The sequence below is a fragment of the Pleurodeles waltl genome, chromosome 7 (genome assembly GCF_031143425.1).
Source record: "Pleurodeles waltl isolate 20211129_DDA chromosome 7, aPleWal1.hap1.20221129, whole genome shotgun sequence".
Classification (NCBI taxonomy): domain Eukaryota; kingdom Metazoa; phylum Chordata; class Amphibia; order Caudata; family Salamandridae; genus Pleurodeles; species Pleurodeles waltl.
Window position 1 is genome coordinate 1,029,392,806 of NC_090446.1, and position 14,253 is coordinate 1,029,407,058.

General features: G+C 42.4%; 1 protein-coding gene across 7 annotated transcripts in view; it reads right to left on the reverse strand.

The window, feature by feature from the left end:
- The window catches only part of ARSG (arylsulfatase G), a 1,341,775-nt gene that overhangs the window by 403,554 nt on the left and 923,968 nt on the right, over window positions 1–14,253 (reverse strand). For all 7 annotated transcript variants that reach the window (XM_069199865.1, XM_069199861.1, XM_069199863.1 and 4 more), the window contains 2 exons: window positions 11,613–11,724; window positions 1,790–1,924 (listed from right to left, as the gene is read on the reverse strand). In XM_069199865.1, the coding sequence (XP_069055966.1) occupies window positions 1,790–1,924; window positions 11,613–11,724 (247 nt within the window). The remainder of the gene's footprint in view (window positions 1–1,789; window positions 1,925–11,612; window positions 11,725–14,253) is intronic.

Genomic DNA, 14,253 nt, shown 5'->3' on the forward strand with positions numbered 1-14,253 from the left:
GACTAAAAATTATGCTAAAAATGTAATTGTCATTGTATGAAAAGGAAAAAATCAGAGGACCACTAAGCTTTAACACAATATGGAACATAGTTATCATTCGATCTTGATTTATCAGCATATTCTTTCATCTTGGTCTTGGAACAAACATAGAAACATTTCTGAAATAAGTTGCATATATCTGTAATTGGTTCAAATAATCAGCAGTCGCTGGAACCAGAGGCACAACAGGAGGAAGGGAAAACATTTGGCTGGAATCCTTGCACATAGACAAAAAGGTGAAACCTTGACAGCACTGTGAGTTTAAATATTTCATGAAACTCCCTACTAAATGGAGGATGACAATTTGCAGATCCATGGCAACTTTTGAGTGTCTTTAACATTAGTAAGTAAAGAACATTCCAGACTATTCAAAATCTTCTTTGGATTCATGGAAATACTTAAATCTGAATGCAAGTTAATAAACGTCTTCCCTCCCAAACTCTAGCTTGTCAGGTTAACGAGACAAATTATGTTGCTGAAGTCTTCCCAGAGCCAAACTCATGTTCTTGATGTTCCACAACAGTCACAGAAAATGGCAAGATATCATCCAGGGTACAGCAATACAAACTGATTCAAGGCATGCAGGATAGAGGATTTGATTCCATTTTAAGGTTGTTGATTTTAGGCGTGAATGTAATGTATTTCTTTATTATCATTCTTTTCTGCTAAATGTAAGCAAAGCATGAAAAAATAAATACTACAATGATGTACTTAAATATGTATGTAGCGTGTCCAGGAGAATTAAATGAGTAGTGAGCACTATTCTGAAATGTTAAATATTTCTATATTATAAACCGCTATGTGTAATATGTCAAAGATTTTGTGGGTGTTTAGTCTGTAATAGAAATAAGAAAATTAAGAGGTTGAGTGGCTGACTGTCTTTGAGAAAGAGACCGTATGCAATCGAAAAATCAGGTGTGTCGGGCTAGCACTTTGGATTGTTCACTTTTATCAAGAATATGTGCACAAAATGGAAACTATGTTTTTCTGATCAGCCATTTAGGGACTTCTGCATTTGTAAATTTCACTGTCTGAATGAGACGTGCAGTGCTATTGCAGATGCCACACTGGATACATTTTTAGGACAGATTAACATTTTCCCTTTTTTGGTGCTTTTCAGACCTTGAAGCATTTTTTAGGTGATCCCGTAATAGGGTCCCTCACTCAATATTTCCAGCTTAAAGTACTGTTCCCATAGCGAGTGTCTAAACTTGATGATCAGCAAGTTGGGTCCTTCAGGTAGGGCCTCTGTATATCAGTTGGCTTATAGATCCTCAGATTATTTTTGGATTAACTATGTGGAAGAGCTTAGGGTCCGCGAGTAGTAAGGAGCTAAGAGGATTGGGTGATCACAACCTCCTGCGCTCACTGGACAGTGCCTGCCATCTTGGCAGTGTGTACAAGGAGGTAGGCTCAGGGATTTTTTTCTTCAATTAAAAATAAGTACTTAGTACTGAAGGATTTTTTTTTTAATCAGTTGGAGGGGATGTGCGTGTGTCTTTGGAGTGTGTACATGTAAATGTTTGTCCCTTGCCTGGTTCACCTCGTGACCTGGCGCACTTTGGCCACAAGAAAACTTTAGCTTTATTTGCTGCAGAAACATACACATGCGAAAACCAAGACCTTTAAGCAGCTTTTCCATAAGAAAAACTTCCGAAAACATACATGTCTCTTTTGCTTTTATATTTTCACTCTTTGAAGGCTTATGACGTTAAACCACAACAGGCTGGTTGACTTCCACCCGTCTTACCTTGCGTCCTGGATGAACTGCACCGCTCTCTTCTTGTATGTTTCTGCCAGGCTTGTCAAGTTAACAGGTTGCTCAACAATGTTGAGGTTCTCCAGCAGCGGAAGGGCCACTTCTGTAACACAGTCTCTGTTACCACTGTATAGACAAAAAAGTAACCAGCAGTTTTAAAAAAATACTCAGCTGAATAGTGTTTGTTGTGCTTAAGCAAATTCAAATAATGTGTGTCTGTGAAGCTTCTATCACTAAGATATAAGGAACGTATAAGTTTAGTTCTTACAAATGTTTATTGTGCTTCTTCTGAATGAGCTCAATCAATGAATGAAAAATGTCTAAGCTAACAGAAAGTTTCAATTCTCTTAAGGACACGGAGGAGAGGATAATGCTCTTCTTTCTTTGTTTTATTATACAAGCATCCATGTCAAACACAATAACAAAACTTCATTTCCCATAACCCCAGAGAAATGAAGAGAAAAGTTCATCAGCCAATGGGGCACCAGGATATGTCTTCATCCAGTCTTGGCCCCCCTTGCTCTCCCTCTTTCTTCATGCGATAGATGCCAGTAGTGGGAGATCTTACTCCTGTTTGGAAGAGTACGATCCTGCAATAATTAACGGGTCAACTTTAATCTACATTTACCTCCAAAGGAGAAGCAGTACAAGTGACACTACTATACTGCATAAGGAGAAAGGACATATCACCCCCTGCCAGAAATTATTGCTTATCCAGCTTAACACCATAATACTAAATAAATTACTTACACCAATTAAGCAGATCCACTGCTCTTGAGTGAGCAATGATGCTAAAACATCAGGTGGGCTAATCCTCGCCTCCGTGTCCTTAATAGAACTGAAACCTACAGTTAGGTTAGCTAGAAAGATTTTCATTCTCTGTCAGGACCCGGAGGTGAGAATAATGCTAGTTTAAAGCATCTCTTACACAAGAGCTGCAATGGAGGGAAATGCCTTGATGTAGAACCTCTTAAAAAATAGAATTTGAAGACCAGTCTGCCCTCCAAGTGAGCTCCAGGAGCAAAGGCCTTCGTTGCCATAGCTCTTCTGGTAGATTGTCTCCTGAATACTTTTGTGTCAATGCCCGCCTCTTGCATGGTCCATTAAACCCATTGTGCAATGGTTGAGAAAGGGACCGCCTTATACAGTTTCCTAAAGGCAATGAGCAACTGTTGTTCCCCAAGGGGACGAGCTCCCCGGTTAAGGATTTATACGCCTTAATACAGTGAAGAACACACAGTTTTGGGGAACCTGCCAAAGCCGGGTATGAAATCAGGTGTGAGTTACACTTCGTTCATCTAAGGACATGAAAGGTGACCCCATTCAGGGTAAGTGTACTCCCTGTTATACCCAAGGCCCGGACATCTGATAGTCTCCTGAAGGAGATCAGATACAAGAGATTGGCCAGCTTGGCCGACAGCAGTTTGCGAGAAAGGTATTTGTTACTAGGCCCTGAGACAAAAAGATTCAAGACCATATCGCTATTCCAAACAACAGAGGACCTCGGCTCCAGAGGAAGAGACAAACGGATGCCACCGAGCAATTTTCAGAACAGAGGATGTTCCCTGACTGGGAGGCCTCCCACCTGGGCTTGACCAACAGAAATCGCTGACTTAAAGTTATTGACTAATGTATAGGCCATCCCATCCGAAGCCAAAGACACCAAAAAATTCAGGATGTCAACAACATCTGTCCCCACCGGATCCAAGTTCTGGTGCGGGCACCAATCCACCCATCGAGGCCAAGCTGACCGGTACCGTTTGACCGTGCCCTCCACCCAGCCTTTAGAGAGGAGGTCCGCAGCACTTTTTGAAGGTCCTGGGGCTTGGCAGCGAGACCTGTGAACTCCACGCCATGAGTTGGAGGGTCCGGTTCGTCATCAGATGATGGGGATTTACCAAAGGATCAATGTAGAAAGCCATATCTAGGGATAGACAGATTGGAAAATCCCCAAAAAGTTCCATCAGACCTGGAAACCAGACTTGCAATTTTCACATCGGGATCACTACCACCAGATCCACCAACTGCCTGTGAGTTTGCGCAGCTAGACTCATTATCATGCCAAAGGAAAGGAAGGCATTGCCTTTCTCCATTGACCAGTCCTGCAGGAAGTCGTCAGTCGGCACCACGCCGGGATCTGGTCTCCAAATGAGGTACCCAGGGAGTTTGTGATCTAAAAGGGACACATATAGGTCTATCGCGAACAGCCCCTAGCAGTCCGAGAGAGCTTGGAACACGTCCGGAAGCAACTTCCACAAGCTTGTATCCTTGAGATGTCCTGATTGCCAATTCACAACTTGGCTGGCCATTACCGGAAGGTGTTCTGCCAACACAGAAACCTGGTGTTTGAGGCAATACTCCCAACCGTTCTTGGCCAGATCTGAGAGGGCCCAGGACCTACTGTCCCTCAGATGACTCATGGAACAGACTGCCATTACATTGTCCATTTTAGGTAAACACAACACTGCGTGCAGTCTTTGGTCCAGCACTTCACCGCGAAGGAACCAACGATGAGTTCTAGAAAATAGATTTGCAGAAACAGTGCTGCAGAGGACCATGCGCAACCGCTGGTTAACTCTCCACAATGAGCACCCCAACCAGTGCCACTGGAGTCAGACTCGATTCCAAGATCCAGTTGGGAACCGAAGATGGTGCACCCAATCCAGGAATCCAGGTGCATGAGCCACCATCACAGTTCGTCCTTGGCCTCTTCCAAGAATGGAATGTATTTGGACTAGGTGAGGCCATTGTACAAGTGTGATGCCTTCAACCATTGTAGGGCACGGAAACAAAGGGGTCCCAGGAAGATGGTCTGACTAGAGGATGACAGGAGGTCGACTCTCTGGCAATCTGTTGAAGAGAGGTAGAAGACTTGGACAGTGTTGTGCGTACCTTTTGCCATATTGCGTCCATCTTCCTGGCTGGTAGACTCAGAGTAGTCTTTACCGAGATTATCACAAAGCCCAAGAAGGTAAGAGTTTGATAAGGGATCAGGGCAGAATTTTCACGGTTGATAATAAACCACAATTTTCCCCATATGTCCAGATAACGTGCAAGGACATTGGTCTATGAGAAGATTGTCGTACAGGTACACTATCTTGCGTATCCTGGACCACAGCTTGAGGACCTTGGCGAAACACCAGGGGGCTGAGGAGAGGCTGAAGGGAAGGGAATTGAAGTTGAGGGTCTTGCCTCACCAGTGGAACTGAGGGGAACTGACAATGTGACGTGATGATTGGGACCGCCAGATAAGCATCCTTGAGATCCAAACGTATCAACAAGTTGTTGGGCTACAGGAGATCACCAAGTAGATGAATGCTCAAAGACCAGCCATTCTTTGAATTCCCTAAGATTAATAACTGGCCGCTGGCCCCTGTACTCTTTCTCCACCAGAAATTAATTGCTGAGGAAACCTGAAGGGTGGGGTGTGGATGGGAGAATGGCTCCCTTGGAAAGGAGCTCCTGGATCTCTACCTGGATAAGGGCAGCTCCTTCTTCTGAGAAGCGGAGGGGTCATGGAAGGAATGGTTGGAAGGAAGATCCATAGAACTCTTTGCGGAAAACCAGAATGGTTTGGAGGACCCAGGCACTGGATGTGAGATTTCTCTAATTTTCTACAAAATGTGCCAACCAGCCTCCTCAAACGCCTGTGGGAAATGATGGCTAGGCTTACCAGGTGTGTTGGTGAACTGCTGCAAGAACCTCTGTGCTAAGTGTATCCTGTGGTTGGGTAGAAATCCCCAAAGCTGGAGGAGTCGGGTCATTGACCACGCCTTGAGGGCTGGCCTCTACTGGAGGCGTGAGAGTGGGGTCAGCCGGCTGTGTACCCCCTGCGATGCTGGCCCCAGTGAAAACCCGAGGGGTGAATATACATTTGATAGACAATTGGGTTTTGTGTAAGGAGCTGAACGCTAAGATAAACTGCCTGGGCTCTTTGACAAAAGGTTTGCCAAAGAGCTCACCCTGTGCTTCCAGTCCAGCTTCAGATGTCATCAGATCCCCTAGCTTGGGGTCTATTTTTATCAGTAGCGATCTGCACCTCTTTAAAAAAATGGCGCATGTGGTGCTGCTCAGGAAAATAATGGCACACTGGGCCCAGCAGGAAAGCAACTCTGGGGAAATAAGTGCCCATGATACCTTTTAATATTTCCATGCTAGGTTCAATATTTTGGTCAATGGCCCTCTCACGTCCAGGAGCTTATCCTGGCAAGCATGCCAGGAATGGTCAATGCCCTTCTTTGGGTCCTTGATGTATTTGATCAGAAAGGTAGCCATTCTGGCATCAATTTTGGACGTTATAGCTTCTTTGCCATCCAATGAGGCGCGGGGCACTCCTCACAAAGGTGGTTGCATATTTTTTTATCGAGAGGTTTACGCAGCCTTCCTGCCACATATGTGCCTACCTTGCTCCCAGGAGTCCACTTGGAGCAGCGAGGATGCATCAACTCCTCGGGTCTAGCATGTCGGACTGTGGTCTGCAGGTTCCCTCCGTGGCAGGGCCTTTCCCCTCAGAGGGACTGTTCATGATCATAATCGTTATCGGACCCTGTAGGAACCCAACCAAAGCAGCAGGGAGGGGCCTATTAATTCCTGCTACTGAAAGGCTATCTGGGTGTCAGATATGGGTGGCACATGGCCCAAGAATGCCTTCTTGAGCCTGGAAAACGCATTCAGGTCCGGCCCGGAGGTTTTTACACATGTTGTCGGGGGTCATAGCAATGAGCAAACTTGGAGAGATGGGGACCGAAAATCCAGGTAGGGGTTGTAGCACTTCTGCGCCATCGCAAGTAGTTTTCCTCTCAATGGACATTACCACGTCTGAGACCGCCTTTTGGATAGAGGGATCATTCGCATCACTAAATTCATCTGTGACCGGGAAATAGAAGATCTTCTTCTTTGTAGCAATCTTTATGCTCCTCCACGAGGCTGTAAGGTAAGTAACGTGCCCAGGCACAGACTAAAGGGCAGTGAATAGCCAATAAAAACAGACTAAGAGGGCAATTATAAACTGGTGGAACCCAGGAATTGTTTAGGGACAGTCCTACTATTAGTATCAATACAGGGGGCAACAAACCCCTCCAGACACCACATGCCTCATTGTTGAATGGGCTATGAATCATTGTCTGGGTTATGTCTGTTACAGCAGTTAATCATTGATAAAAATGTGTTTACGGACCCCTCAGGGTGTCAGTACTTTTAGCGGTTTCGGTCCGACACACAGAAGCCAACCTATACCATTGAAGGAGGTGCTCAGCTATGTGGGGGAAATGTCAACGCATTATCCAATCGGCAGAGGCCAGTTGAAGCATTCTTGGCTGCAGCGCGAGACACAAGGGGCTTGTGCCTTCTGGCGGGCGGAGGACTGCAGTGCGCCCCGTCTGAGGCCTATAGGCCGAACTGAGAGGAAAAACAGACTGGCTGCAAAAGGAGAATCTAAGCCTAGCCACGGCCACTAGTAATGAATCAAAAGCACTACCCATTGCCACAAAGACATACACCAGGAATAAATGTTTCAAGCACAGCAAATATTACACAAAAAGTAAATCCAAGGGAACTGAGTCCCATTACTCATCTGCACAGGGCTGAGGAATAGCAAAGAAAGAGGAAGAGAGAGAGGAGTACAAGAGTGGACGAAGACATATCCTGGTGCCCCATTGCCTGATTAATTTTTCTCTCCATTTTCCCTGGGGTTATAAAAAATGAAGTTTTGTTATTGTGTTTGACATGGCTGCTGTAATAATAAAACATACAAAGAAGAGCATAATCCTCGTCCTGACATAGAATCAACAGCACATGATTGTAAAAACTATCTGTAGCCTCCATAGGAAGTATATAAGAGGTCTTCCACACTACCTTATAAAAATGTCACCTGGGCATCTGTATTTCACTGCAGCTCTTTGCTGGTTAACATACAGCAGATCACTGCAGGATACTAATTCGTCTGAGCAGGGCTTTTAGAAGAAAAAGTGGAGGGTCTCTACTCTAAAATGGGCATGGCCTTTGTAGTTATAGGCATGTTTCGAACACAAACTACATTCTATGATTCCCATAGTGTGCCAGCCACCTGGTATTTTGGTGTCTCTCTAAGCTTTATGTTATTGCATCCAGATATATAACACAACTAACTTACACCAAAACCCAGCCAGGGCTATTGTCTTTGTCAATGTAACAATGTGGTTGGTTGTTTGTGTGTGCTGTAGACAGAAGCCAAGGATTGGATGGCCTTGTATTCTGAACACCTTTTTGACCCATTGACAGACACTTCGAGAAAATCACACTGCCTGGAGCCTGAACACCAGAGCTCCCTATTGTGGCCCTCATAAATACCTGTTTTTGACTCTGTTCAAATCATGCAGTATTCAACAGTTGTTGAATGAAAAAAAAAAATACAACATCCTGCGAATAACTAACACTGTAATGGAGTGAAAATTCAAAAACGTAAAATACGTAACCAGGGACTTAGGGCCAGATGTATCAAAGGTTTGTACCCATTCTGTGTCTATGGGAAAAAGTGTTCGTACATATGGCCCTTAATTACTGTCATGGATTACCTAAACATTTATTACATTAATTATTCAGAAATCATAAGTGTTTTTCCCAGTAAAGTTAAGGACATGAATATAGGGTCCAACAGGGACCTGTATAAATGTAAGTTCTAAAATGTTACCGGGTCTGACACACAGAGGGACCAGGCTCACTTAAAGTCCTGCATCTGAAATAGGAGACAGGATTATGATGGAGTGCTCTCAGTGGACTACATCATTCCTTTCCTGCAGTCAACTGATCAGGACAGACCACTTGAGTCCTCCACTTGTAAGCCTCTCCCGTTGTCAAACAGGGATCTTTTTTCTCACTAATACCATTTAACGTGTGTGCGACCACTGCCCCATCTCACCCAACACACCCAATTGAAGCACCAGATGCATACAGGCAACACACAGATCCATTTCAGACTGGCAACAGAGATGGAAACAAGGACACAATAATAAAGGTGAGTACATAATATCTGTTGTTGAACATCTTCCTTGGCCTTAGTGGCTCCACAACAGAGACCCTCGAGTTGTGGAGTACAGCAGAAAACACATTGTTGTTTGGCTGGCCACAATCCCTGAGAAGAAACTGAGCACCTCCCCAGGAAGGAAGAGCCCTTGGCACGGTCTCTGATACAGAGATTCAGTGCTCCTTTTTTTCAGATGAGCAGGTAAAGGAGCCAACTAGCTGTCCATAATTCTATAAAATATTACCACTATTCCAAACGAACACAGACAGACTGGTTTTGGCAAAGATTCAATGACTGCAGGTTTGTTTATACTGTCGTGCCAAACCGGTTCATTGACAAGCTACTACTGGTGCAGAAACAAAACAAAGAGGGCTGTCTGCAATCTGAAGAAACAATACCTCTTTAAAAGCACTCCACTGCCAGAAAGTGGAATCAGGATCAAATTCTTCCAAATTATAAATACAGAGTTATGAAATTAAGGGCCAGGATACAGAAAGAAGCCTATACACACTATGAACCAAACAGGACCCTTCAGGCAACCAGTTCACTGACACCCCAATCAATGAGGAATAACTGGAAAAAAATAAAATAAATGGGGGCAGGCTCTTGTGGGTATGTGGCCTAAGGAGCTGGAATGCATTCAGCATGTACTTGAGAGCACATTTTCTCTTTCCACTAAACAGCTGAATACAAAACTCTTCAAATAAGACATCAAGTGATGGATGGACGTGAGGGAATACATTTGAACCACTAGTAACAAACCTAGGAATACTCCACTACCATTGTGTTTTTTAGGTATTCACCAGCCACATCCAAATTAGTTTTAGTCCTGCTCCAGTCAAAACAGTCCAGCACAAAAACATAGGCCAAGCTTGCTCTAAAAAACAACACACTGTTACACAAAGGGAGATATCATCCACTGAAATTAACAAATAATCTTCTGTTTGGATGGTCCAACAGATTACAGAGTAACTGTTCTAATCAATGAGAGGCATACTGCTCATTTTACCACAAAATTAGGCGTAAGTGGCTACCTTAAGAATATCATGAAGAAAGCCAAAAGAGGGCATGGTATAATGATCCAGCATCTTTCCTGAGCAAAAGGGAGAAGATGAAAGCCAAAGATGCGACTTACATTTGAATATCTGAGGAAAAAGAGAAAAAAAGAATATTCCCAAATAACTATTTTTCTGTTTGAAAAACCAATCTTTGCTCTAAAGAAGGCATGCGTTGTCCAACAGGCACCTGTAAGAACCTTTCTACACACAAAGGTGAAACAATACACCAGAATATTGCCATAGCACCTCTCAACATAAAACCACCAGGTTGAGTTAACCATTATGTTCGTCCCCATGCTTCTAATAAGACTTTTGCTTACTAGGAGATTTTACAATGACAAGTGCATTTTTGCAATTGAATGCCCTTACAAAAACTGTAAGTTGGTGGAATAAGTTCAGATGTTCTGAATAGGATTTTAAAACATCGATCTAAAACAAGGGATAAAACAACAGAAAGTAAATTGCCGGCACACTATGGACACCACACAAGTAGAAGAAAACATGTGTTGGATAATTGTACACGATGTGCAGTTAAATACCAGAGATGGAAACACTGAAACAATGCTTCTGTATGAGGTTCAAATGTGCATATTTAGACTACACACAGTGGGTAGAGACCTGAATGAACAAACAATGTGGCACACATTTGAACATACATGCACATCATTTTTATAAATTGGGTCTTCATATTTGGAGTTTTGTGGTGTAGAGAGTCAATAAGTGCATGTATTTGTGGTACTAATCTACACATTCAGGTTTTTAGCTACCACAATGTTAGGAATCATACTGGTTGTAAGTCAGTCAGACCAGTTCATTGAGTAACATCACCTGCTTGGCACTAATATAAACAGGGCGTCGCCAATTTTATGATGTGATAATCTCTAATGTTCTGCTGGTGTAGAGACATATCTGGGAGGACTTTCTTAGGTGCACTAATATTTCCACAACTTCTGGCACTCCTGTGGTCATGCCTGTAAGAAGAGCTTTGGCATAGCAAGTGCCTTATGACGTCAAATGGTTTTCCAGCCAAGAAATTGCAGACCAGTCAGAGGATATCCATTTCTGTGGGTCAAAACTGATATTTGCGGTGGCACTACTTTGCAGACTATTTCATGCCGTGCAACCAGGACAATTCATTGTTGTAGTTAATCTGGTGCCTATTTAGTAAGGTTCATGTTACCAAAAATGTGTGTGTAGCCACAATGATAAACAGGAGCGTTATCTGAGTATTAAAGAGACCGGCTGGATAACCATAACAATAAAATGTCATTACCAAATTCATGCATGGACCCTCTGAGCTCCTATAGTGCATGCACTGGTTCTCCCTATTCATGAACACCAGAAAAAAAGCACAATCGGTCCCTCTTTCTGTGATCTAGATAGAGGGGGTCTACGGAATTATTCAACACGATCACCATATAAGCCTCAGAACAAATCCTTTTTTCAGAACAACTGCTGAGCAGACGAACGGGAAGTCACATCCTCAGTCAGTGTGAGTAAGAACAACTTTATAACTTAGAAAATAATTTTAACTTGGAATCAGCAAACGAGAAACATTCACCTTTGAAGTAAGTACACACTCGTAATGAGACCCTCAGTCCAAGGTTATCCTCAAATGTAATATTTAATTTTGATTCCGAAAAAATTCACATCATGGCGCAGTATAATAAAAAGAAGCTGCACAATTATACCCGAGCTGTTGTACTCCTATCATTATTTTCAAATTATAATAACCCCATCTCGTATCAAACCATACCTTATGTTAAAAGAATGCAGAGGGCACGATGGGCACGGGGGAAGATTGTATCCTGGAGTATCTGTGCATCCCATGTCATTACTATAAGGAATTCCAAAATAATAATCAAAACCTGTAAAAAGAGAACTTTATTATAATTAAGTATGATTCCCCAAGTACCTACTCTTGTGTTACTTGTACTACATCCCGGATTTATGGGATGTTCCTCTTGGTAAGGTATATATTTGTATGCAAAATCGTTGAGCAAAATGTATTTGCCTTGTCAGTACTCAACATGCCCATGGCATTCTTCAGGTGACGGTACTTTTGTTTACACTGATATCTCACTGATATCAAGGCTAGACAATCAGTATTTGGTAAGCATGGACAGAAAGCGCTTGTATTAAGAAGGGTTCTACGGCTGTCTATTAATACGAGTCACTGTGATAAATGTTTTGCACTTGCTCTATTCAAGCCCTTCTTCCGACAGACTCATGGAAAGATTGAAAATTGTTAACAAGCATAAAGTAAGGAGGCAGTAAATAAGAATACTTCAGACCAAGTGGGGAGTCATCCAAGTGCTTCTTTGCAGATACCAACCAGAAAAATGAGTAAATCGAAACCGTGCCCCTTGTTTGTTAGTCCCACGTTTCTAATGGAGGGAGATGACCCCTCACAAAGCACCGATCCAGAAAATAGGAGGCATACGCTGCTCAGGAGGGGCCTTTTGAAGCGCATCTTTCATGATTTGGTTCATAAGGCAGTCGTGCGATCTTGATAAACATTTAAACTTTTCTTAATGTCCCTACTATGTCAATACTTATAGGATTTTGATAAACCTTTTTTACAAAGAATATTTGATTTATATGGCAATCAGATAAAAGCTAGAGTAAGAATGGTGGATGTATTAAAGAAACAGGCCTTAAAACCTATGTGTTTATGATTCTTTACAAATAAATTGTTTTAACTCTCCAATCCTCCAGGCTAATTTTATCGAAATCAAAAAATTATCCAGTTTAATAATGGTCAGCAAAGGTGCATGTCATAATCACAGAGCTCAATTTAGGTACTACCTTTCCTTGAGTGACAAATTCATGCACAGTAGATATGAACTTGCACACTGTCTCCCCTTTTCAAGACCCTGTATGGCTCCCCACTACCTTTCTGCTACGTTTATGCTATGCAGATACTACATAAATACAAACAATAATTATTCACCTCGTGTGACGTCTTTTGTTTTTTAGTGTATGCGGTCATTTTGAAAGTGCATTGTATCTCTGCCCGCACCTTTCTTTTTAGAGAAAGTGCGCCATTTTTATATTATTCACTCATATGATTTTATTTTGTATAGCACCTATATGTTAGTGCTGTACATTGACTGGTACAGTACAGTAATCATGCACTTGGGAGCAATGGTGCTGGAACAGCTATCGGAGTGAGGGTGCTGTCATCAATGTTACATCACTGATGTTATGGGCATTGTGAAAAAATGTGAGTGTCTCACAAAGAACAAATGTAGCAAATGAGCCACGCCCGTTCAGGAGAAGAGTGGTAAGGGTAAGGTATTTAGCCAGAGATGCATTTTGGAACATACTGTTGCATATATATTATTAAAGAATGGTATGAGAGGACACTGTCATTTACAGACAGCACAGTTGAATGAGCAATAAATGTACACAAACATGCAGTTTCACTAATAAAGCTATTTAGTGTACAAACAATGTGTGGTAAGCCAGGGTTTCAGTGAATAATTATCATTTGCACATTACAATGAAGTGTCTTGATTTGCTTTGATTCTACTAAAAATCTTTGTTTCCATCACACTTCAGAATTATAAAAAAGTTCAGTTTCTGCTTTCTTAACTGCTGGTAAATTTAAAAATGCTTGAACTGTCCTTTTATAGGTATTTACATGCTGTTATATTAGAAAAAATAGCAGACTTTCCTTTTACACTCCTTGCATTCCAGCAGGATTGTCAGATAGTTCACCTTACAAAATCCTCTCACTTTGTAGTCAGAGAATAAAAAGTAAACCTGAGTCTCCATATTAAACAAAGGCACAGCCTGACATTTGGCCTCTATGTTGAATGTGCAGTAAATGTGACAAGATAAAGACAAAATTTAAAGATGTCTTTATTGCTCTTTCACCTTCTGAACTCCTGTATGGTTATTTCTGGGGGTACTGCAGCACCCCTACTTCCAGCACCTATGCTTGGGCGGAGTTCAATTGTGAATATAGTAGCTGAAGCTATCTGAGAATGTACCATGGAAAAAGTGAGTTTTCAGGGAGTTCCTAAAAATAGAATTGTCGAAGAACACACTGATGATGAGTGAATGGGAAGTTCCAGAGTTTAGATTCAAGAAGAGAAAATGATTTAAAGCAGGTCAAGGTACAATGTGGATCAGAAGACCAGGCCCAGGCCCTGTAAGTTAATTGCTACTAGTGTGGTGTGCCTGCAGCACTGATTGTGCCACCCACTTAAGTAGCACTTAAAACATGTTTCACACCTGCCATTGCAGCCTATGTGTGTGCTTAAAAAGGAAGGCCTAAACCTTCCTTTTTAATACATATCTCAAACCGAGGGTAGGCCCTGGCCAGCCCAGAAGGCAGGGTGCAATGTGTTTAAGAAGTATGACATGTACTTTTAAGTTTTACATGTCCT